General features: G+C 35.2%; 1 protein-coding gene across 3 annotated transcripts in view; it reads right to left on the reverse strand.

Moving 5' to 3' along the window:
• The window catches only part of LOC122334066 (metabotropic glutamate receptor 7), a 152855-nt gene that overhangs the window by 71634 nt on the left and 53705 nt on the right, over positions 1-27516 (reverse strand). For all 3 annotated transcript variants that reach the window (XM_043231978.1, XM_043231980.1, XM_043231981.1), the window contains exons 3-4: positions 5625-5760; positions 5042-5196 (exon numbers count right to left, since the gene is read on the reverse strand). In XM_043231978.1, coding sequence (XP_043087913.1) covers positions 5042-5196; positions 5625-5760 — 291 coding nt within the window. The remainder of the gene's footprint in view (positions 1-5041; positions 5197-5624; positions 5761-27516) is intronic.

The following is a 27516-nucleotide window of genomic DNA, read 5'->3' on the forward strand; positions in this document are numbered from 1 at the left end:
AACAAGGGAACGAATTAGTGGCCACAACAAGAATGACCATGATTTAACCAAAATAAGGAAATACAGCTATGGCCACAATTAATTAAGTTGTGGAAGCAAATTAATCATTTATGGTTATTGTATATATTTTTCCCAATAGTTCCTCTTAAGATAACCTTTCAGATACCTTGTAAATGTCAAAGTCTCCTCTCAAACTTGAAAAAAGTTTGTTACCAGGCTGTTTCGGCTCACTATTGACTCCCATAGTTGGAAAAAAAACACGGAAGCTAATGGCTACAAACAACCTGGATACAAACTTTTTTCAAAATACCGTCTTTTGTGTCCGGCAGAATATTTTATTTCCCCCCGGCCTTCTATAACTACAGAAGAGTCGAGTTTTAAATAGCAAAAATATCGAAACTCTCTTGACGCTAACGGTCTAATCAGATTCAATGATCTATGCTAAGCTATGCTAAAAGTGCTATCGCCTGACCCGGATATCGGCTGAATCAATTCAAAAGACGGTAAAACTTTACTCATTAACTGGAGAATGAGCCTATTTTAAAAAAAGCGGGGTGTTCAATTAAACATCGGTTCAGTTTCTTCAGTGTGGGTTCACCGGGTAATTCTGGGTTGTGACGCGTTTTTAGTCTAGTAGCTAAACGGCAGGACTGACATTCCTATGATTATCCTTGCATCACACTCTAGCATCTCCAGGCCATTCCCTAAGTGCTCGTCACATCGGAGCGCTCGGGCTTTTCCTGGAGAGATATCTCGGCTGACAGGCTGCCAGCTAGATTTCTGCACGAGTTACCTGACTAGCGAACGAGTAGCTATTGCACTGCACAGCTACGGGGTGTTTTAGTTTCGTAATAATTCAAGTAAAGACAGGAATTTAATTTCACCCTCAGGTTCTGTTGGGGATCTGAGAGGCCTCAAGCTCTGTTCGACTTTTCCTAATTTTATGAGGATGGATTAAAAACAAGGTTTCAAGGTTCATGATACATTGCTTCTGTCTGAGGACCACAGGTGTGAAATATTAGCTGCGTTTCTTTAGGCTAGAATCTTTATTACTACTTAGGGGTAAAAAGATTTTACTACGTTGTAAATAAAACAAAGATTACTGCTTTGTTTTAAGAAAACACTATTTCAGTTTTTCAGAACTTTAAATAAACTTTAAATAAAACATGAAATAAGAATACTTTAGCTATGGCACCTTTATAACGATTGAGCAATACGGTAAAATTTCTTTGAGAAATATGAAAAATACAAATTGACTCAAAATGCCTTTCTTAAATATGTCAACTTTGAGAACAAAAAGCTTCAGGAAAGACGTTTTTTAGTGGGTTAATTGTAAATAATATTAGTGCTGTCATGATTGTGATTAAATGCATCCAAAATAAAAGTTTTTGTTTGCATAATATATGAGTGTGTACTGTGTGTATGTATTATGTATATATTAATAATAATAATGAAAATGACATTTATTTTTTATATAAATAAAAATATTTTTTTATATAAATAAATATATTTAATATATAAAGGCAAATTTTTTTTCTGAAATGCATGCATGCATGTGTGTTTATATATATATAATAAAAATACACAGGACACAAAACTAAATCCTTTATTTTTTTACTTTTAATAGCGATAAATCACATGCATGTGCGTGTGTGTGTGTGTTTATACGTACACAATACATTTACATAAAACACACACATTAAATATGCAAACAAAGCTTTTATTTTGTATGTGATAAATCACGACAGCTCTACTAAATATTGATTGATTATTGACAGCGCTGCTAATTGTTAATATCGTAAAATAAATAAACAGCTTTACTTGTTTTCCGTTTTTAATTTTAGTTTGTTTTATTTGTTGTTTTAGTCGTTTTAAAAAAAATGTATTTCATTTCAATGAGTTATTTAATATTTTCTAATACGCATTACCTTTATTTCAACTAATTTTTACATTAAATTTACATAAATACATTTGTCTTGTTCTACATAAAAAAAAACAAATTTGAACATTTTTAGAAAAACTTCTTAATTGAACATTTTTAAGATATTTTGGCAGGAGGCAAGATAAAACAAACTAACATTTTCGTAAGTAAGAAAAGCATTTTTGTGCAGCGAATAAAAAAGATAAAGCGCAGTCGTAAATCGATTTTTTTTTTTAATGTTACATGTTAGCTAAAGGAGTATTAGCGCTTAGCGCTTCGTTCAACCGAAGGTTTTTACTCGAACCTAAAGTCACTGCATTTCAAACCTAAATACGTTTGGTTGTCACGACACGGCAAAGTTAAAAGCAACCCAGCGAATATGCGTTTTTTCAGAAGCGGGTCTAGTTAAATCACAGATTGTTTTGTCAGGGCGGCGTGTTTAGTCTACGGTGTGCCACAAATCAAAACAAGACACTTCAGATCATCAGGTTGTGTATCTCGCACACATCAGATCAAAGACTACCATCCGACTCGCTTCCAGCTCCGCGTCGATCCAGAAAGACAACATCGTTTGACTTCAAAAAAGGGAAAGGTAAACGAAAAGGAAGGAGTCGCGAGTTTCTCGCGAGGCGCCTGTGGAAAGACAAACTCCCTACGACTGCAGCTCACGGCGACGCTACGTTCAATTGTTTTCACGGGTCTTTTTCAAAGAGCACAATAAAGCTGTAAGTGTGATGCTTTCCCTGACGAGTGCCTTTCAAATTGTTCCATCAGTGCTGTGAAATGCAGGGGCAATTGCTCGACCCGGCAAAGCACCGCTCGACGCACTTATCAGCAAATGGCAAACAGCGCAAGCAAGCGCGAGCTGAGAGATGCTATCATAACCCCGTGGATACCTGGAAAATGCATTGCACTGTGTGACACGATTTAGATTTGCAGCGTTGCATGGCGTGGATTAGCTGGCGGGAGGAGTGGAGATGTAAATACGGAATTATCGAGGATAACATTTTTCGCGGGACGGAAAACCGTTTCGTTTAAACGTGCGGAAAGGTGGAAACTGTTGATATTTTTTAAAAACTTATTTATTTATTTAGCTCATTGTAGGGGTTTTATATCACGTGGACTATTTCGCTCAGAATGTACATTATGTCATCATTCGGTCAGGTCAGGAAAAAAATTACGTATAAATAAATCAGTAGAACATTAATGCTCTTCATGGAAGGGCAAAATACATAGCTCAAACCACACCAGCTTTGTTTGTGTATTATTTATATGCTATTTTTAATATTTTTAATTATTGTTGTTAGCTACATCTAGACAAAAAAAAAAAAAAAATAGCATAATTATTTATTGAAATCAACGTAACATTAAATGAAATAAAAAAGTTTAATAGCTAAATTAGTTAAATAAATATTAATAATAAATATTGCTAAAATTATTTTTTTTTTTAGTTTTAGTAGTTTTATTATTATCATTTATTTTTACTATTATTATTGCTTTAATTGATGTTTGGTAGTTTCAGTAATTTTAGTATACTTTTGTTTTTGTTCAGTTGCCAAAACATGCCCAGTATTTATTTAATTTCATTGAAAATATACGTTTTAATGCATATTTCTAGTTGTACAGTATAGCGTTCCACGGCAAGCGAGCAATAAAAAGACTATTATTTGGCAATGATCTCGCAAATTATTCACGCTCGTGCTAAAATAAAATACGACACTAACTAATTTAAACTAACGCCACGAGGAAAGACAAATTCGGAAACATTAGAGTGTGTAAAACAGATAACAGAGTTTTCATTTATGGCTGAATTACTCCTTTAATGCGACAGCAACGGGAAGCTTTCCTGTCACGGAGAGACCTCAAGGCCTTTTCTCCACAGAGGATCCATCTCTCTTTTTGCAGCATACGTGCCTCCGTCATCCACAGAGCTCTTTATATCATTAGTTTATGTCCGCCACAAAATCTAGCACCACGGGGCCTTTCCTTTATTAATCTGGAGCTCGTGGAGAAGCGCGCCAGCTGGGTCGGTCCGGTTCGGTCTCGACCGTCTCTATCAAACGCGACACAGTTTCCGAGACTCCAGGGAGACGTTTTTCTATTATTAGAGCGACGTTCCTTCCATCCAATCCAACTCTGATCCGAGCAGCACCTGAACTTCTCGTGCGATCAAGTAAAAATAGGGTGTCTCTTCAGCTTCAGGGACGGGGGATTGAACGCTCGCTTTCACGTTCGGTTTGAGCTAAAAACGTCCAGCGGAGCACGCACAGGAATTGCATTCAGGGCTTCTTTCAAAAAAAGAAGCATGCAGAAGGTGGCTTCGAAGGGAATCAACAAGCTAAAAAAAGTTTGGTTTGAAAGTCATTTCTGTGCAAATGATGAATCTGCACTATTGATAACAGACAGCGTGTTTTTTTGCACCTGAATAAGATTTTTTTTTAAAAAAAATGCCTCACTCCTTTGTCATGCTGAGGCTAATTATAGAGAGAGCATTTTATGCAGCATAAATGTACAAAATTGAATAATATATTGAATTGATTTAATTAATTTGCTACAATATAATCACAGTTGAAGGAAAGTTGTAATATCACACACACACACACACACACACACATATATATATATATATATATATATATATATATATATATATATATATATATACAACACACAAATAACATTATTATGGTATTAAATGTGTGGTCTGTCAGACGTTTTGTTGTTTTAAAGAAATCTATAATTTTCTTAATAAAGTAGGCATTAATTTGGTCAAAAGTGAAAAGCAAAAACATTTTTTACATTGAAAATAATAATAATAATAATATGTTTATTGAGCAGCAAATCAGAATATTAGACTGATTTCTGTGTAACAGTAATAAATTACACTTTAAAATAGATTCAAACAGAAAACTGCTGTATTTCATGATATTACTCTAGTTACTGTCGTTGCAATCAAATAAACGCAGTCTCCATGAGCCCGAAGAATCTCTGAATGGCATTTTATAACAAAAATAGACATTGACCCAATTGTAATATGAAACAAAAGCGCTGGACCCACACGAAGCCATTGAAAGTCATGAAGCACTGCTCCCTAAAACCCCCGAAGCCGATCGCTCTTACCATCAATAGTGGCTCTTTTTGGCAGGATGGTGACGGCCCCGATGGCGGCGTCCTCCAGGCCTTGAATAGGGCTGTTCTTGGCTCCCCAGCTGTCCGAGCCGATCCACAGGAAATGGCCCACTTGATCGGCTCTTTTACTGGCGTTGAGGATCCCCCTGCGAACATTCCCACACAGAGAACCGTTAGCGGGACGTCCGGGCCCTCTGCGACTCTTCCGCAGCGCGCGAGATGCGGCCTCGCTATCGTAATCGCATCCGGATTGAACCGTTATCGCGTATGAAATACCAAAAAAGCAATTTTCAATGGGTTTGCTTGAATGATGACGCGTTGATGTCATTAATCAATAACCCAGAGCGGCTGAGCTCATCCGGCAAACAAGATATAAAGCCCTGAAGTGCACCCTTGAGTTCTATCTAAGTAATAGCTTTGGGGGCCAGTCGAGTATTGACTTGTTGTCATCGAGAACTTTTATGTTGTTATTTTTGGAGCCGGGATGGGGAGCGATTAATTGCTCGAAAATGAAATTTGCCGAAGCTCCGTCTCGCGACTTCCGCCGCTTCTCCGTCTCCTGTCAACGGCTTACCGGATGTCTTCGTCGTAAGCAAAAATAATGACCGCCCGGGCATGACGGGTCTCCAGCAGCTGTCGGATGATCTTGTCAAAATCAGCCTGCTTGTGGTCGTGAGGGATCTTCAGGGACTGAGCGATGCAGATTCCACCTACGGAAAGAGCAGAGAGAGACCCGTGAGTGAGGATGGAGACAAAAAAAATGGACTTCTCTTTAATGTTGGCACGCGGTTCGCGTTCTTTTTGAAACCGAAAACTTTCCAGAATGTTGTTGGGAAGTCTTTGTGACAACCTAAATACGTTGTTAAAAAGAGTGTTTTTATACCATTAATATATATATATATATATATATATATATATATATATATATATATATATATTTTTTTTTTTTTTTTTTTTTTTTTTTTACACAAATTAAACTTTATTGGTTTACAACCTAAAGATAACCTATAGAAATATTTTAGAATAATAATAATAATATTAATAATTATTATTAACCTAAATATAACCCATACAGAGTGTTATTATTATTATATATTTTATAAAAAAATTATTTGCAATTTAAATAACCTGTACAGAAGATTCTCTAATGTTTAATTTTAGGTTGTATTTATGTAATTGTAGATTAACCTTCATAGAACATTGAAACCTAAACATAACCTACACAGAACATCCTGTGATGGTTATTACAATCTATTTTATAACCAAAAACTAACCTTTCTAGAATGTCACAAGAAGTTACAGGTGTATATATATATATATATATATATATATATATTACAATTGGGTCAATGTCTATTCAAGACCCTTGACCTAGAATAATGTCTTTCCTGCAAATGTGTGATGAATATCACATAGGAACGTCCAGGACAGCCGTGCCAGAAAAAATTGTTAGGATCTGCCAAAATCCGTCAACACTCCTGCAGGCTTTGAGTCAGACAGAAAAGGAAAATTTCCTTCCGACCATTTTCAAGACATTCACCCACTAAACATGAACATTCGCCGGGATCGCCCTGCTTAGGAACGTGAAAAATTCAACGGCGTTTGGTAAAGATGTAAACGAAAGTGAAATACAGCTTCGTCTCGTTTATAGTTTGCAGGTTGATGACGACTCCAAATCTCTCTGGTGATTTATTAGACGGCCCGCGTCGATATCTGAGTCCGTGCCCGCCGCCCTGGAGAGCCGCTTTTATGAGCGAGGCTTCAGAAGATCGGAAATACGATAAAAAAAGACAGACAAACGACGTAAACCCATGGCAGCTGCTTTAATACGCTGGATGCTCTGGAAAGAGAAGCGCTGAACTTGGCATCACTCCCTGTTCGTCTCGCTGAAATCCCGCTCTCATGTTCCCGTTCACTGCACAGTGTACTTAGCCAAGGGAGTTTTCCCCATTATTGGGAATATTCACTGGGGAAGCTCACGCTGTTCTGCCATTCTGAGATAGACGAATCCCACCGAGCAGAATGAATGTCAGGACAGTGGTTGTTCATTGCGATTCAAATGCGCTTTGTCACACGAATATGAAAACACATGCTTGAATGCTAATGCCGTCTAGTTTTCCAATGCACTGTGCAGTTCTGCTCACTAAATTCAGCCTTGCACTAAAAACGCTTTGTAGATCGGTTCATGAGAATCATGAAACAATATTAGTGGACTGATTCGATAGATTGATTCAAACAAGCTAACTCAGTAGTATATGAAAAGAGTCATTGAATTAGTCTCGCAGTATATTTATTTTCAGTCCGAGCTTTCTTTAGTTTTTTATTTATTTTGCCATTTTAGCTTATGTATGACATATTTGTCTTAAACGCATACATCCATGTGTATATTTATATATCCATAATAAATATACACAGTGCACGGTCATGTATTATGTGAATTATTATGTATTATTTTGGATGCGATAAATCACTATTAATCCTTTGACAGCTAAAATCAGCTACAATATGCTTTTGTTATTACAAATTAGAATTTTTTTTTCATAAATTACTTTAAATCTCGAAAAGTGATATTGTCGCTGATATATTCATTACGATCATTCAGACTAGTCTGTGGAGAATATGATTCATTTTGACCTTAACAAACGAGTAAATCAGACTTTTCAGAGCAATGCATACGTATTTTATAATAAACGAGAAAATAATTTATTTTATAATAAATTCCCCGAAATGCAAAAGTCCAATGCTATGTCACAATCAATTTGTACGAATTTTACAAGGTGGCTAATTTTGTACGAATTATGTTGCACAATTTGCAATTCCTATGAATCTGTACGAATGACATACTCAGTTTGTACAAAGTTGTACTAGTGAGGTCGTACAAATTCATTACTCATTACTTTATTTCAAACTTAGGTAAAACAAAACCTTTATCATAAAATAATATTTCCGCAATATTTGCTTTGCGAATGAGTTTATGTAAATCATTAGAAAGAAGAGCGAAGCTAGCAGCTAACATTCAGGGACTGATTCATTAGAACGATCCCATTAAACTAACTCTCATCTTGACCGTTTGACAAATTCAGATGTTCAATATGTATGATAAATGAAATCTGGAAGACAAAATTTCACTAACAATGGAACAGAAATTAGTTAAACTGTCGATTTTTTTGTTTCCTGCTGTACTGTACCTTCAGATTAAACCGCTACACCAGGAAAGGAAGTCCGAAGTCAGAATCTTTCCGGCCTTTCGAGTCGAGTTAATGCGATTTAATTGATCTGTCAACTAATGTTAACTGACCAATTAGGCTCTTCCAGAAGCATGTCACCAAATGGCAGGAGTCGTGATAAATTGACATGGACAGGCCCCGCAGACACCAATTATAATTAAATCCTTCTTAGCCATGGGTTTCAAGCCCAACACGCCTCAGAAAATACACAATGCATGCTGACAATGTATGCGGCATGAATCTCCAAAGCGGATGCAGACTGTATTTTCCCTATACAGCACGCCGTGAAATCTCTGAAATGTAATCCAGCCATTGTTTACGGCGCTCTTTGTCTTTTGTAAGACGCTCTTCACCAGCGCTGGCGTTCTTCTGAGTCCAGATATTTTGAAGTGTGTTGTGTCATTGTTAAACGGCTGCAGATCTCCGTCACTAATTTTAGTCCTGAAATATACCTGTGAGCGGTTTCATAACTCCGGTTCCTGCTACTGGAACATGAACTCTGTTGAAGACTGAATTCAAATGCCTTTGTTATTTGACCGGGTGTTTCAAGTTAATGTGATGTACTGTATTTGATCTCTACATTTGATCAGTAAGAACAATATATAATTTATTACTACTACTACTACTACTACTAGTAGTAATAATTTGTTGTTGTTGCAACTAACTATAGTAAATAAGTGTAAGATAAACAATTAAAATATCTAAAAGTAAATCAATTAAATTTTGCTTATAATACAAGTAGTAGTAAATCAAATTGTTTTAATACTACTACTACACTACTACTACTACCACAACTATTATTATTACTACTACAACAACAACAACTATTATTACTACTACTACAACTACTACTACTACCACAACTATTACTACTACTACCACAACTAGTACTACTACTACTACTACCACAACTACTACTACTTCAACTATTACAACTATTATTACTACTACTACCACAACTATTATTACTACTACAACTACTATTACTACTACCACTACTATTACTACTACTACTACTACTACTACTACTACTACTACTACCACAACTACTACTACTACTACTACTACTACTACTACTACTACTACTACTACTGCTACTACTACACAACTATTACTACTACTACTACTACCACAACTACTACTACTACAACTATTACAACTATTATTACTACTACTACCACAACTATTACAACTATTATTACTACTACTAACACAACTATTACTACTACTACTACTACTACTACTGTTACTACTACTACTACTACTACCACAACTACTACTACTACTACTACTACTACTACTACTACTACAACTATTACTATTACTACTACTACACTGTGGCCATTACTACTACTACTACTACCACAACTGCTACTACTACTACTACTGCTACTACTACTGCTGCTACAGCTATTACTACTACTACTACTGCAACTATTACTACTACTACTACTACTACAACTATTATTACTACTACTACTACCACAACTATTACTACTACTACTACCACAACTATTACTACTACTACTACTACCACAACTATTACTACTACTACTACTACTACCACAACTATTACTACTACTACTACTACTACTACTACCACAACTATTACTACTACTACTACTACTACTATTATTACTATTATTACTACTACTACTACTACTACTATTACTACTACTACTACTACTACTACTACTACTACTACTACTACTACTACTAATAATAATAATAATAGTAATAATAATGTAAATTTTTATTCGCTAAAATTACAAATGTTGCATTGTAAATTAATGGAAATAAACAAATAAATAAATAAATAATAAACAAACAAATAAATAAAATGAAAAATGTAATTATATTAATAGTATAACTAATAGTAAAATTGTATTATTATTGTATTATTGAGTAAAAATTATTTATTATTATTATTTTTATATAATGTTAAAATTATAATTAACTTAAGTGAAAATAGAAGTACTAAAATAAGAACGACAACACAAGCACATAAAAAAATTTAAACATTCATTGCTATTATGTATTGAACACTGATATATTGATTATTGCTGCTGTATTAAAAAGCAGTCAACAATTAATGCGGGTAAAAAAGCGCTTCAAGTCATGACTACTTAAAAAATGAATAAAGAAATAATAATAATTTTCGATACTGAACATCTAAAGTGGTTGACTGTGGAACATTACTGAACAGGTACATAGGGTTTCAGGACTAATCGTCATTTTAAAGGTGATCTCGGGTAAAACTCTCAGCTCAGAGCTCACCTTAAATTTAAGTGGCGCTGACAGGACAAGCTCAAAGAGATAAAAGTGAAGAGACCCGATCAAGTAAAACCAGGTTTAGTAGCAGGACTCTGACATTTCTCAAGGCCAATACTGTTATTCACATCCATAAAGCCGGATGCTGGAGACTGCCGTGGCCTGACCTGGATCTGACTCCTCATCTCACAGCGCAAGACGTAATCACTGCATCAAAGACATGACCTGATGAGCTTTCACATTCAACAAACATACACCAACCCTGAGAAATATCACCATCAGGAAATAAAAGACATTCAAATAAAGGGTTCAGAGGTTATTATAATTACTATAACAGATTTTCTATTGTTCAATAAATATGAAATCGTTTCAGTAGTAGTAGTAGTAATTTAAAAGTAAGATTTTTGTTTAAAAAAGACAAAAGTAAATATAAAATTAAAAATTATATAATAACAAGTAAAGCCCTATAAATACTATAAACTGAAATTATGAGTAATTTTAGTAACTGAGGTTAGATTAAAGTCCTAAATAATTAATAATAATAAAACGATAATTAATAATAATAAGAAGACGAAGAAGAAGAATTTTTATTATTATTAAAACTCGATTTTTTTTATTACAAAAGTGCATAAGTGAAACAAAATTTAAAATGTAAAGTAGTAAAATTTTAGTATTTTCAAAAATAGTAAAAGGTCATATAATAAAATGCACTTTATTTATTTATTCATTCATTCATGACTAAGACAAACAGTGACGACATAATTATCTTTAGCAGGAAATGATCTAAATGATTGCACTGCCTAACTGAAATCAAGTACTAAAATAAAAAATATATATATTTAAAAATGACAAAAGCATGTAGCAAACAAACTAATCTTGAATTACTTTGCCATCTTAGCCAGCTAACTTTCATTCAGTGAAAATAACTTAGACATAACGCTAAATGAAAACCATTTTTAAGAAACAACAAAAGTACATAATAAAAGTGCCTCCAAAAGTCCGAATCGACTCGGAGAAGTAATGACTGGAGTAAAAGCGGTGACGACTGCGGCGACCCGTTCTCAACCTATTAAAAATGAAAACACGTGTAATTGTGAATCATTTATCTACTATATATGTACTCGGTGCTCGTGGCTTGTTTATCTCAGCTCTTTTCTCGGCCTACATCGCAAAATGCGAGGCGGCTTTATTTCTCCCAACACGGCAGAACGGAGTGACCTACAAATGCTTGATTTACGACTTTCCGGCGTCGTTTTCTGTTTCCTTCCCGAGCATGAACGCAAGACAAACGAGTTTACATCGGCATGTTTCCCGACGCGTTCTAAACGGCGCTCGTCGGAGAACGGCGTTTCGATGAACAGCCTCTAGTAATTGGCTCTTCGGAGATCGTCGATGCCTCGTCTTTTCATCGTGGCGCTTCGACAGCCATCAGAGACACTCGGAGACATACATGTTTGAGATTCTAGACACTTTCCGTCATTAGGGGCTAATTTGCGCTTCGTGAATGTGGAGAGCGCTGTTTAAATCAAACAGAAAACCCACGACCGGCGTCGACGTGCAATCAGACGCTCGGAAGCAGGTGGATTCACCGCTGAGATGATTTCCGTCTTTTGTTTTCCACTTCACTCTTAAATCTGCTAAAAAACAAGACTTTACATTTATTTCTTCACTTTTTGTGAGCGTGTGGGCAGATACTACTTGAGTTTTGGTATATGTTTGTCAGAAAAACGAGACTTAATGTCTTGTAAACTTCACACTTAGTGCGTTTTTGGCTTGAAACAATCCACCGAAGGAGTGAGGAAAGCCATCTTGTTTTTAAACGGGTACGGATGACCACACTGGGACGACTTTTTCTTAACCTGATTTCTCGAATTACTTTATTCTGATGCATTTGACAGAAAGCAACGATTAATGTTGCGTCAAAATTAATGAGTTTTTGCTTCTGCCAAGAAAAAAAAAAGTATCTAAAGAAATAATTATGCAAGGTCAGAAAAAATGGTTTAGTTTTTTTTTTTTAACCATTAGAATTTTTTTTTCAGAAAACGAGATCAAAATGATCTAAATTAAGCAAGTTTTTGCTAAAAAAAACAACAAAACACCTGCCAAAGAGATAAGAAATTATATAATTATATGTATGAATGAATTAATAAATATAGAAATAAGTTTTTCTTTTGAGATAAGTTTATATATATATATATATATATATATATATATATATATATATATATATATATATAATTTGTTTGTGTTACATATTTGTTCTTTTATAAACTCAATAACCTGGCAAAAATGTAATTATTTTAGTCAAATTTTTTCATTAAAACAACCGCGTTATCCTTTGTAATTAAGTTTATTTCTTGGCAGATTATATATTTTTTTCTTCTTGTTTTAAGCATTAACCTCAATTCTAAATTATTAACTAATTTTAATAACTGTTTTGCAGAAAACAAGACTAAAGTACACTGAATGAAAATGAGTTGCTGCTTAAAACAAAAAAAAAAATTATCTGCTAATGAGGCAAAATAATCAAAGTTTCTTTTTCCGATCACGTCGCATGAACTCGTTTAATTCTGCTACATTTTTTAGTATATTTTGAAAATGGTTTATTCATAAAATGTAATGAAAAGCGAGCGATAATTATTTCATGCCATTTGAATTGAGCTCGTTTTCTGAACACTGTCGTTCTGCTTGCTTTTCAAATAAATATAAATTTAAATTAATTATAAAAAATATATTGCTTGCTAAATAGATGCAGGTTAAAAGATCAGAATTTCATTATTTAGGGGTGAAATCGTTTTCCAGTGAACGAAGGAGCGAGTGTTTTTGCGTAAAGCATCCGTGAGGAACATAATCCAGCGTAAGTGTAATATAGTGCGAGATGGACGACTGACAGAGTTAATGAGCATATCTGTGTGATGGGAGCCAATTGAGGAGATTAAGCCCCAAAAATGAGAGCTAATCTGCTTCATGAATGAAGCTGGCGAGCGAGTGACTGGATTTCACTTACACGCATTGATCTCGCTCTAATCCCTCAAAAAAAGCCCGTTTCCCACCGATCGTATCGCTGCGGTCCGGTCCCTCTGACATTTCTCTTATTTCAGGCTCTTCGTGGTCGTGTTATGGTGAGCCTTCGTCCAATTCATCTCGGCTGCAGCCGCTTTCCGCTCAGAAACACTTAAACAAAGCTCAATCCTAGCGGCTGACATTTAAAGCCATGGGAAATCGTAAAATGGCATGGACGTGAAGCTAAAATGCAGAGAAAACAAACAACGTTTCTGTATCGCTCTCTAAAAAACTATGAGATGATGGAGACTACTACGTGATGAAGCCATGATGAACGCTAATAAATAAGCAATTTATCGTACAATCTCGTACGGTAATATTAGTAAAATAAACAGTAGAAGACGGTTTTTTCTATGCCGTATTCACATTTTACGTAAATTAATCGACCTTTAATGAACAATGATAGTTTTGTTTAATTTAATGCAAATAATAAAAGAGTTGCTGAGTCACAAAAACAATAAATAATAATCCCTTGTGAAAAGGAAGTGTGCTTGACTGCAAAACCAAAATACATAAAACTCACGTTAATAAATAAATCCTGGGGTCGCGCATATTATAATAGTGTCGGGTTGATTTTTAGATGAATAAATAAATCTTATGAAGCCCAAATTATCCCTGGTGAAAAAGAAGTGTGCTTAATGACAGAACAAATAAAAAAAAAATTGCTAAATAAATAAGCAAATAAATAATAAAACTCGTGGCCGCACATATTATAATATCGTTGGAACAGAAGGCCACAACTCACTTAAATACACCTTTAAAAACTGCACTAATGTCAGTATTTATTATTACTATTATTATTGTACCTTAAAGAAGTACATTTATTTTGATGTTCTACCGTAATGAAGTACATGTAAAGTATTAGATTCAGAGTTTTATTTGATAGCCAAAGTCAGTATATCTGAAATGTATTAAATCGCATTATCGCCTTATGAGCCATTTATATATTTATGAGATTATGCTCTTCTCTTTAGGCTAGTTTCTGTAGTACAGTCAGGATGCTTAAAGGGACAGTTCGCTCAAAAAACTCATTCTGTTTCTCCAAAACGTCTGTTGAACACAAACGAAGGTACACTGTAGAAAGTTAGCTAGCAAATAAAATACTATGGAAGAAATGATAAAAGGTTTGGTTATTGCTTAAAGGATCACTTCATAAAGCACCGGACGACTTCAAATCATCCCAATTCTAAAGTAAATCCAATTCTATTTTCTTACAGGAGAAACCTGTGAATGGCTGCGAGTGAGATTGAGCCTAAAGGAGTGTGTGAGCTCTGAGGATATCAGACAGCGCTCTCATAAAGTACTCTAGTTATTGCCCATCTTGGCACTTCAGCCTGCTGACGGCACTCCAAGGATGAACGGCTAAAATCTATCAGTATTATGAATGACAAAATATTGATCTAGGTAATCATTTCAGAGTTAATTCATGTCTATTTCCCCGGCCCGAGCAATGGCCTGAAATACGACTTCATCCCAGGCCTGCTAAATCTAAAAATTACATACGGACTGTCAGAACTTACAAGGTCAACCTTGAGATACGGGCTAAACTCTGGCAAGCTTGAGTGATCCGGCCGCGCTAGCTAACTCGCAACTTCAAGGTTGTAATTAAAATTGCAGGGCAATTGTACGTGCCGCCCGACGCTCTCCATCATACAGCCTTACGTAGGAAAAAAACTCAATATGAGCCGGCGCGAATCCAATAAGACGGCCCTACTGTTTCTCATTTGTGCATATTGGTAAGATGGCGCAACCAATCGAGATATCACGTCGTCTTCGATGGCCTGGAGTAGCGTGTTATGTTGATTTGTGGCTTTGGGGGAAAGTTGTTTGCATGGGCCAGCAATTAATCTCTATTGAATATGTAACAAAAGCGAATCATTGCGAGGCTGCGGGCAGAGAAACGGAGATCTTTCATCATGCTCTTGTCTTGCATCTTAAGAGGTTGCGGCTCTGGTATCTTCATCACTACCGGGGCAAACGGTCCTCTTCTTTGAAAACTTTGTGATGCTCTGGCTTTGCTCGGTAACGCGCGTCCTGACCTAGAAAACAGTGTGCCTCAAACTGTGCCTCAACGAAGGCAATTTGTTACGACGTAGTCTGTAGACTTTGCAAACTACGTATATTTACAGACTGGAACATTGTCAGACTTGATCATGGGGCCAATCTATCTTCGTTGAGGCGACTCACTTCGATGCGCATGGGGTTATTTGATAGAAACTCAGAGTGGTGGTGGTTTACGAACAAAAGGGGAAGTAGTATTTTTTTTTAAATCCAATTAGAAGTCAGTTATTATAGCGGATTTTGGTCTTTGCCACTTACTCGATCCCACTCATCCATCTGAGATGTAGATGGGTTTCTTTCTTCATCAGATTTGGAGAAATGCAGCATTACATCACTTGCTCACCAATGGATGTGAATGGGTGCCGTCAGAATGAGAGTCCAAAGCAAATAAAAACATCATAAATAATCCACACCACCATTATGTTATATTATTTTTTGACAAGTCCTCATCCATAATAACCCTTCCTCCATAAAACCGGACTGTTTGTGCTTGTTCTATGCATATTTCTCTCGTGATTCAGACAATGCAACTTTTTCACTGGAAAACGTTTAAAATATAGATTTGATTCATACAAACACACATTTGTTTTTTTGACTTCTCAAAACGTTAAATGATGGACTGGAGAGGTGTGCATTATTGTGATGTTTTTATTATCTGTTTGGACTCTCATTCTGACGGCACCCATTCATTGCATGTGGTGACTAAGTGATGCAATGCTACTTCTCTCTATCTTCTGTTGTCCTCTCACATCAAAATCCATCATAAAACTAGACTGTTCGTCCTTGCATATTTATTTCCAGCTTCAGACAACTTTATCACTATAATTGTTTCACACAAACACATTTTTTCCCCTTCACAAAATTACTTGTGGGTTATTATGATGTTTTTTTATCAGCTTTTTGGACTCTTTCTGATGGCACCCATTTATTGCCATTGATGAGAAAGTGATGATGTAGTGCTAAATTTCTCCAAATGATGAAAGAACAAAATAATCTACATCTTGGATGACCTGAGGTTGAGTTTGTTTCATTGAATAAGACTTTTTGGGTAAGTCATTCATTTCAGTGCAAGCTTTACCAAAGGAATATCACATTCTCATATTATTGTAGTCACACTGTTGAGAAATTAATTAACTTTTCAAATGGCATATTTGATATAGTGTAGTAACTTTAATATGCTGTACTTTTATCATAAAAAGATAGATTGTTGCCCTATCAACAAAGTAAAAAATGATCGAATAAATAAATCAATACAATTGGCTGCAGTGAAAGTATTTTTTGCATCGTTTGTTCCATTTTCTAGTTTGCAGGAGCTAAATGAATAAGGAAAGAGCATGCAAATAAATAAATAGAAGTCATTCAACTTAAACGAGGGTCTGGGATTCCCAGCGTTACAAATTGCCATGTCTTTTTTCAATGCAACAAAACAGACAAATTAGTAGCAATGCAAGCGATGCTCTTTACTCGTTATTCAGACTCTTTGTGTTACTTGGAAAGATTAACAATGTAGAGGAGACCACTGAGAAGATGATGATAAAATGTCCAATTTGTACACGCAAAATTGATTTAGCTTGTTTTCATGTATCTGCCAAATGGATGGATGTCTTTATGGCGGAAAAGCTTTGTACATCACGCCGATTTTCCAGCATCCATGACATTTTCTACGTTCCCCATGAGTAATGTGACAAACACCCCAAAATATCGCAGCAATTCAACTTGGAGTCAAAACAGACAATGAGCTGTAACAAAAATACATATTTGTTTGACAAAACAAGAGCTAATTTTGCCTTTAGGAATGAGTGATAACACAACTGCACACCCCGTCACCCAAGTTCATCAAAAACTCGCTCATTTGAATGGCAGGCATGTCACTGCGAGAAACCATTATCTTGAATTGCGTTCTTACTTTCTCGCATCTTAAGCCAGTGGAAAAATAATCAAAGGTCCCGCTTCTGGGAATTTCACCTGACAAAAATGTCAATTACTAGAGCCTGTTATATTCTAGAGAAGACAAAAGTACAGGTACTTTAATAATAAGTTGATGGCATATTTTAAATATGCCAAATATTAAGCCATTTTCGAAAATTTCCATTTGAAGCTCATCTAAAAAGCAACCATTAGATCCAAACCTATTCTAATCAGTATTTTGGATTTGGCTCTCTGATAAAGCATCCCTCGGAGAGCCACTGTTTGTTTAGCAGATAGCGGGGGAAACGCACATTAATATTTCACCTGCATCCCTGAAAATCCTCCGGTGACAGTTGTAAAATCTCCCTGGATCCCATCCGTGAGCGAGCTTTCTGTCAGCGAATCAACAAGGCTCACTTTGCTGCTGCTGCTGCAATCCTTCAATAAAAGCATGTTTACACCGCATGACCACGTCGCATTGTTTTTTAGTCGTTTTAGGACACTCTCAGATTCTCCTCAGGCATAAATGCAGCTCTTTTTATTGGCGGTTCTCAATGTTGTTAAATGCTTCAAACCTCTCTCGACTGTCCCCTGCGGTTTTAAAGCTTTCAATCTACTTCTGATACGTCAATGTCTTGCTACACTCTTCAATGTCCACACCACCCCACAATGAAAAGTTTTGTCATTGATCACCATGTCGTTCCAAACCCGTAAAAGCTTTACACAATTTAAGACATTTAAGATGAAAACTGGGAGACTTGTGACGAGTAAATAACACTGTCGAGGTCCAGAAAAGTATGAAAGACATCATCAGAATAGTCCAACTGCCATCAATGGTTCAGCTGTAACGTTATCAAGCTACAGGAATACTTTGTGTATTAAAAGATCCAACAATTTGGCACGATGGCATTACGTAGCGCCATTTTGGAGAGTATCCACTGAACGCAAAAACCTTACATTGGTCCACAAGGACATGTTTTCTACATGTAATTCTACTTTAATTTGAATTATTACAAGCACTTCTCTGTGTCATGGTTGACACAGAAGAATCAGCGCTACAATGATGATATGGCGTTACAGCAAATTGTTGGATAAAGTCATTATTTCTTTAAAAGAAAAATCAATTTTTTTTCCACAAAGAACCTTTCAGCGATTGGTCCTTAAAAGGAACATTTCCTTTTCAAATCCATTCAGCCAATCTCCAGGTCAATGTTGAGGACTATTTTCAGGTGATTCATTGATTATTACACCAGAATAAGAGTATAGTTCTTAGACATATCTGTCTGCCACTATACATTTTGCGCTTGTCTTAGTACACAATATAACCAAAGCAGAGTCAAGTATTAAATAGGAAAAATATCAAAACTCTATGGTAATTTAGAGCAAGATCTTGCCGGATTTTAATCAGATTCAATGATGCTAAGCTCCAGGAAAAAGTGCTATGGCCAGAACTGAAAATCGGCTAAACGGATTCGATAAAATTCAACTGTTTAACTCTAGGGGAGCAGGAAAATCAGCCCATTTTCCAAAAAAGTAGCGTGTTCCTTTAAGAATTTTTTTTTAGAGAAGAACATTTTAAAAATGTAAAGGACTCTTATTAGTGATTGTGTGGAGCCCTTTGAATCTGCACTGAAACTGCTATTTGGACCGTAATTTCGTTGGCAACCATCGAAGTCCACTATATGGAAAAATATTATAGAATGAGTCTCAGGAACCTGACTGAAGAAAGACAGAAATGAACATCTTGGACGACATGGGTGAGAATAAATGATCAGGACAATTTAATTCTGGATGTGCTTTAACATCAATAAAACCTTTGCATAAAGAGTCTTTATAGTACCAAAAACGTTATTCAGATATATATTTTATACTAAGGAAAAAAGGGTTTGCTGTTCACTGAAAGATTCTTTATGAAACCAAAATGTTTCTTCTACAGCATCATTACAGGTTCTTAATGGAATTATCAATACAAACTCAGAATCTTGGTTTTTAAAAGTCAAATTTTAAAATGTTCTTCATACTAAGAAAAAGCTTGGTTCTTTTAGGAACTGTTCACTGACATCGTCGGATATAACAGCGATCGTGCTTGCATGTCACATGCCGCTTATGATATTTTCCCTAAACAAATTTGATTGACTAATTACCAGTGAGCGCGGCCTCGTGTACAGAAGATCAAAAACAGAGCCATAAGGAAGGAAGCGCTTTGTTGGAGCAGATGAAAGCCGACTGTGCTCTAGTTATTATTCTGTCATGCCAGGTTACGCCGTTTGTGCCCTTTCGACTGACATGTTTGTTATTTGAGCTCTGAGTGACAGGGAAGGGGTTGGACGATGCTCTGGATTGCACGTCTGAAGACTGGATGAACTGACGTAGGCAGTGATTTGTGTCATTCTCCCACTGTGCGCTGCTTCGATCAGTTTGCGGTTGGTTTCTGAACCCCTCCGGCTCAGTCGCGGTAAGACTGTAACTACTAATCAGTCCCAACATGACCCTCGCTGCCTCGAACCGCCAATTGTTTTGAAGGTTCTCATCATATTCAACTCCTTTCTTTGTCATTTCTTGCAATTTAGAGGCCTTTGCTTTCTAATCCTAAGTAGATTGTGGGGTCCATTCCTGCCAATTTGAGAAAAGCAAGTAAGTAAGCGAGTCTGTAACTAACCAAAAATGGTGGGATTCCTCTTAACTGGTGTTACTTGCTTTAAGCAAGATAAAATGGATATGCAGAAGTACTAATCATGAAATATGGATTTAATTCAATTTTCATATTGCTGCTAGCTGACAGTGAATTATATCTGGCTAGTAATAAAGTGAGCTTTCGCTCACGGGGAACATATGCACAATGCTTTCTCGTGTTTTTGGAAAGTTCAGCTATTTTTATCTTGATACACTCAAAAAATGAAGATGCTTAAGAGTGAAAATGCTAAAAATAAAGGTAAAAAAAGGTAAATTCCATATAGAACATCCATGGAATGTTTTTTTATTCCATAAAAGGTTCTATATAGTGGCAAAAGGTTCTTTACATTGATAAATATTCTCAATTCATTCTTCAAAATGGTTCTTTTAAGAAGTGTTCACTGAAGTGCAATTTTGGAAACCAAAAATGAACCTTCAAAAGAAAGAAAATCTTTTCGATATAAAACTTTATAATGGTCTTACCAACTTTTTTTTTTCTTTTACAAGAAAAAAAAAATTGTGCAATGTAAACGTTTAATAAATGATGAGGTCACAGACTGCAATAATGATTATTTTTAAGATTTTTAAGATTTCTTAAATGCGCCATTTACTGTGAGAAAAGTTAAGATAAAGAAAAGATAAGATAAGAAAAAAAAATTAAAATGTAATTAATTGTATAAATTGTAGTGATTTTTTTCAATGTTAAGTGGAATTTACCCAAATTACATGATTAAAATCGCAGCAATGCAGTAATGCATAAAATATTAAAACTTTTAGAATATAACATATTGTATAAAGGTATTTTATACCATCTAAATGTGTAGTGCAAGACAAACTTTAATATACTTTAATTTAGTTACAAGAATGACTTATTCAAGACTCTCTGTGAAAACAAATCTTCTTTTTGAGCAAACTGACTGTTTAAAGGGCTTTTGGTAGTTTACTGGTAAACAAATGCCTTTTTTGCCCTGATCTTTTCACCGTCTCCCATCAAGGGCAATCCTGGCACATCCTGGCACCGAGCAGCATCTGACATTCACCTCTGCTTCCTTCCCCCTGACGCTGAGATACTGGAAGAGCTCCAGTTTTTTTTTCTCTCCTCAGGACCTGTGACTCAGACACCATCTCCAAGGTCGGCTGGCTGCGGCTGTAAATCAGTCTTAACAATACAACCAGTCTAGAGAACAACACACGTCATAATCTCGGGTCATTGACTTCCTGGGACGATCTCAAAAAAAAAAAAAAAAAAAAAAACAGAGAACAGTCAGAAGATGCATTAAAACCTGATCATTTCCAGTTTCACTCTCAAGAGTCAACAAGGCAGGAATGCGAAGGAAAATTAAATTAATGTTCACATAAAGTTACTTAGGCATGAAAATCTATGGTTCGGTTTTGCAGACAGGGCTTAGCCTAAACCAGGATTAGGCCATATTTCAATTAGAGAGAGAGAGAGAGAGAGAGAGAGAGAGAGAGAGAGAGAGAGAGAGAGAGAGAGAGAGAGAGACAGAGAGAGAGAGAGAGAGAGAGAGAGAGAGAGAGAGAGAGAGAGAGAGAGAGAGAGAGAGAGAGAGAGAGAGAGAGAGAGAGAGAGAGATTACTGGTGTGCATCTTGAGACAAAACAAAACCTCTAACACGTTTCAAGACCAGCCAGTGCGAGTTGAAACAGCTCAGATTTACTTTTTACTCTTTTTTTTAGGAATAGGCTTAAGCCTTGTCTGTGAAACCGGGGGCTTATGTATAATTTGCTACATAAAATATGATTTTTCTACAGCACATTTTTTTGAACATCTTGATACGTGTTGCAAAGAAGCCGCTGCATTGAGAGAATTTGTTAAATTGTTCGGTTTTTGATTTGGTTTTGTTATTTTTTAAATGAAAACACGAAAAACTTGCAAAATTTTGTGAATGTATGTCAAACATTGTTTAATATCGAATTAAAAAACCAAAACTGAAATACTAATTTCTTTTCTAATGCTATTGTTTCGATTGATTAGTTTACAGTGAGGATAGCACCAGGATGCAACTACTTTAATATAAACGCCGTGTTTTTAACGTCTCGATACGTACAAGAAGTTACAAAAGACATTGGATGTGAGTGCAAGGATCAAATATGTCCTCTCGTACGGTCTGATGTTGTAATAATTCATACAAGACTTAATGGAGTTACAGACTCAAAGTTCACACTAATGCGAACAATCCTAAGTTTGAGCGATAATATCTTAGCAAGCACCATTAATTATGTATGTTACTTGTATTGATATAAGATTACTACATATCCTGTTCTTAAATCAGCCTGTAAGCACCTTCATGCTCCGAATCCCGTTCAATGTCAGCCCACAGTGACATTTCTTTATCTATTTTTTTTTCTTCTGCAACGCGTGCCCTGCCCCGTCCCGTTTCAATTACCCAATTACGTTTCATCTGGCAATCTCTTTGAAATCGGTGCAGAAAACATGTTTCCAGACATCTGTGTTAAGCTATCTGACATGGCTCAGTGCTTTTCAAAAGCACGGGTGGCTGTGTTTGGGTCTCTCTGGATTGATCTGCTTAATGTTTTATTTTGTGTTTTGTCACTCTTGTTGCTTCAGCACAATAAAACAAAAAAAGAGGCGTAGACTAAACACGGCTTTCACCGGGACAAAGCGCAGCTTTGAAGTGGAGCAGAAACATGGCTTTTAAGTCGAGAAGGAAACCCCTTTTGAACCTGCCTCACACGTTTGCTCCCTCAGGAGCTCGGTGACTTATTTACTTTGTTTACGCTGCGTTCTCTCCCCAACTTTTGCCTTCTCTTTCAATTTTTAATGCTATAGACGCTAGGTGTTTCTCCTCCGGAGTGATGCAAATGCCTGCTCACGCAATATGTATAATTGAAATGCCCCTCGTTTCAAAAATGCAGATGACAAAAACACACAACCAACAAAGGAAGATTGTGGGGATTTGGGAAAGGGTATCCATAACTGCTCGACTGCGTGATGCAAAACAAGCCGGGAATTTAAAGAGCAAGCAGAATCTCTGCCAACCGGTTGCATCAGCATTCAAACGAATGGCCAAAAAGGTAAAGGCTCATCCTACTCCGGCTAGCTCCCGCTTTCTTGCCTTGAAGCGGATGAGATGAGCGTGTGTTATGTCACTTAAATAATATGCATAAGATCAGCTGGTGAGGTTTAAAATGAAACTCCTCCGCGTTTCTAAAATGATTATGCACCCATGCACTTTAAAGTGCACTTTAAAATGAGATATATAGGAAAAAATTCGAACTAAATGTTAATTGCAACATTTATGCATGATGTCAATATTTGTTTAAATACTAAAAAACTACTTTAAATTTATTTTATAAAAAAAAAAATATATATATATATATATATATATATATATATATATATATATATATATATACATATATATATATATATATATATATATATATATATATATATATATATATATATACACACACATATATATATATATTTTTTTTTTATATATAACACACATATATATATATATATTTAAATTATATTTTTTTTTTTTTTTTTTTTTTTTTTTTTTTTTATTTAAAAACACAATTAGCTGAACTTTTAAGCTTTTTGACTCACTTTTTGACTCACTCAACATATTCACACATCACTTAAAAACTAATAGTTAAATTTGGTAGTTTATTGTCATTTCTAAAATAAAATATGCATCTGTAAAATATATTAAATATCAAACAACACACTACAGATAAAATACTTCACATGTACTTTAGCATGTTAGTCAGCACAACAAAATAATTATACTTTGACCATTTTTGACAAAATAATATTAAATCAACTATTTAATTTGTACTTTAAAGTGATGTATTTAATTTGACTATATATAACGAATTGCACAAAAGTGAGTTGAGAAAGTACATCACTTTAAAAAGACTTTCATTTCTATATTTAATTGAAAATATATTTTTTTAACAATTTTTATAGGTTTTTAACACACTTTTTAGTAGGTTCAACAAAGTTATGCGTTTCTTTTTCACAAAGGTAACAAAAACAAAAAACGTTAAAATACCTCTAGCACCAATCTAATTTTTTTTTTAATTCAAACTGTAACACAAGAAAATGTGAGTCTTCGCTATACTTCAATCTTCGAGGACCCCTAGTCGGCTGTTCTGGCATTTCTACAGAAACCAAAGCTGGAAATATAGAAACTGTCAGTAACTTTGCAACCGCTGACAGCTGCCAAGAAGCTTCTTCGAAATCTCATCCATCATCAACTCAACTTATGAAGAAAAGGCCATCAGCACATCTGACACGCGCGGTTCCCGAACCAAAAGACAGCCGTGGGTCAAACTTCTGACCTTTCGTCTTCTCCCATACAGCGCTTTGGTGACATTTTTCTTGCAATCCAAGCAAAAAAATCATACTGATATATATACAAAACTCTTGTCAATCCGGAATAAAGTCTCAAAACAACAGGGGAAATGTTTCGGCAATGACACTCTGCAAACCAGTTCACTTCCCCAAAGTGTCACTTTTCCAAATAATATGGGATTTTAAAGAAAGAAATTGGCTGCAATGTAAAAAGTTGGAGAGATGATTGAAGGGAAGGGTTGTAGAGATAAGTGAGTTCAGCCTGGTCTTATTGTTTATACACAGGTAATAATACATAATACATAAACTTACATTTTTATTGACACTAAAACATACAATTTAGACATATTTCAACTTTTAAAACGTACAAACCATGACTTGTTTTTAGCATTAAAAAAACCCATAAATTTTTTTACATATGTTTTATATCATTTTATGAATAAGCGACTTTTTTAGACCCCTTAACCTGCCCATTTTCAAAGTCATGTATTTTATTTGACTATATATTACAAAAGCGAGTCAGGAAAGTGCATCTCTTTAAGAAGCTTCCATATCTATTTAATATTGAATTATCTTATATATGTTTTTTTACCATTTTCTTTTTAGGTTCAACAAAGTCCTTTATTTCTTTATCACAAGGGTAGCTTTGTACAAAAAAAAAAAAAAAAAAAAAAAAAAAAAAAAAATTTTATATATATATATATATATATATATATATATATATATATATATATATATATATATATATATATATATATATATATATATATATATATATATTTTTACAGCCTTTAACCTACCTCCAAAACTTAACCTACCCGTTTTATAACAAACATAAAACCCAACTGACCAAATAAATGACCCTTTTAGTAGCAATATAGCATTAAATTTATTTTTATAGTCACTATAATCTCACTCCCACCTATTCAAAAAGAAAAACAGAGAAGAACAGAATGAAATGTTATCATTTCATATTAAGTAAACAATTTAATAATGAAATTGAAAACAAGGTCATCGATGAGACAACTAAAAACGACGGCAATAATACAATCGATGCTGCGATTTGAATATTCATGAGGATTCATTTTTAGGCGTCGTAAATGCGGCTGTTTAGATGCAGAAAATACAAGAGTAAATGTACGTTTTTATACAACCACGTCTTATATAAAATGCGTCCGAAGTACCATGAGATCGCGTTAGTAAGCTGAACTGTTTCCAATAACAGGACATGCGTTAAATGTTGACCTCAAAGTGCTACGCGTGACATTTTCCTTCCAAGCTTTGACCGAAAGCGAAGTCGATAAATATCCAAACACCCCGTTCCTGCAAAACCAAAGGCTGGCCCGAAACAAAACAAACCTCGGCAAAGCATAAGCTGGACACATGTTCTTAGCGCCTGCTTAATCTTGCCTTTGTGAGGGAAGACCTCAAGCGGTCTTTCAAGCAGCTCACCCGCCCTCGAGCGCTTCGAATTAATATTCCACCGGCCATATTTCCATTTGTTAGGGCACAAAATCTCTGACTACCCACACAGCTCGAGGGACTCCGGGAGAGCTGGAAAGGTCAAATCCCATACGTGAGAAGCAGCAATGAACACTTCACAATGGGAAAAAAACCCTACTAGACTGCTAAGAACTAATAATAGCAAATATATATTCCATTGTTGATATTGCAGCCTGAAAACTGTGAAAAATGAACCCTCGGCCGTTCCATGCATGAGAAGATCCTCTCGTTAGAGCAAGCGTAAACTAAAAATCTTATTAATCTGCACTTTTTTTGCATGTATAAACATCTTATACGGTTTTAGAATTCGAGTTAATGTATCTTAAAAGAATGCATTTTGAATGTCGGCAATTAACAGCGCAGTGGTTTTGATCAGAACTACGTTTAATCTTGTTTCGAGGCTGTATAGGTGTTTCATAATGGGAAAATACCGATTAGTCGAAAGCGTTTTTTGCTTTCTGCCTAGCACTTTAGCAGCACTTTTGTTACTTTTAATACGCCATTACAATTACGGCTCTAGAGCAATAAATATCGCCTTGAAAGGTACTGTTCCTTCCCGTCTCCCAGCATGCACTCTGACATCAGTGCCATTAGGAGCTCATAGATCTGTCCTTAAGAACGTCTGACAGGCTAATCTATTTTACAGCCTCTTTTACAGGTCTGTTCGGAGGGAATCCGACTGAGGAATTCGCATCGCTTGATGAAGTGAAAGTTTAGAGACAAGAGCATTGCAAGTAAGAGGGGCACTTCGGCCATCCATTACCCAGTAATGGACTCAGAGAAAAGTGAGAACTGCTCTCTAATGGATGGAGGGGGCTGGTTTCCTGTTGGATCGCATCCATAAATTGAAGTGATTGGCTGTTGATGTCGTAGTGTGGACCGAGGGTCAATTTATACATATTCAGATCAACCATCTATCAGCGCTTTCATCGTTTTACAACTACGAAGACAGTTACAGGGAAGAAGTCAAGAATGGATCTGAGCATGAATTTAAAATGAATCGTATTTAAATTCTTAATGCTAATATTCTGTCAGGGCTTAGTGCCTGCTTTCAGCGTGTGCTCCTACGCTATTTTTAATTTTTATATGCTTAAGTAATAAATACTGTAAGGACAAAATAAAAAAGTAATTAATAATAAAAAAAAAATATATATATATATATATATATATATATATATATATATATATATATATATATATATATATATATATATATATATATATATATATATATATATATATATATATATATATTTTATTTTTCATTTATTGCAATACAACAATGACGTTTTTGAATATTTCTGCTTCAAACTGTACAAAATATTCAGAATGTAAAGCCCAGAACTGATAAAAATTTACATTTTAACATATTTACTTAGTTTTTAGTGGATTATGCCTTTAATAATCCAACAT

Source organism: Puntigrus tetrazona, unplaced genomic scaffold (assembly GCF_018831695.1).
Source record: "Puntigrus tetrazona isolate hp1 unplaced genomic scaffold, ASM1883169v1 S000000472, whole genome shotgun sequence".
Classification (NCBI taxonomy): Eukaryota; Metazoa; Chordata; class Actinopteri; order Cypriniformes; family Cyprinidae; genus Puntigrus; species Puntigrus tetrazona.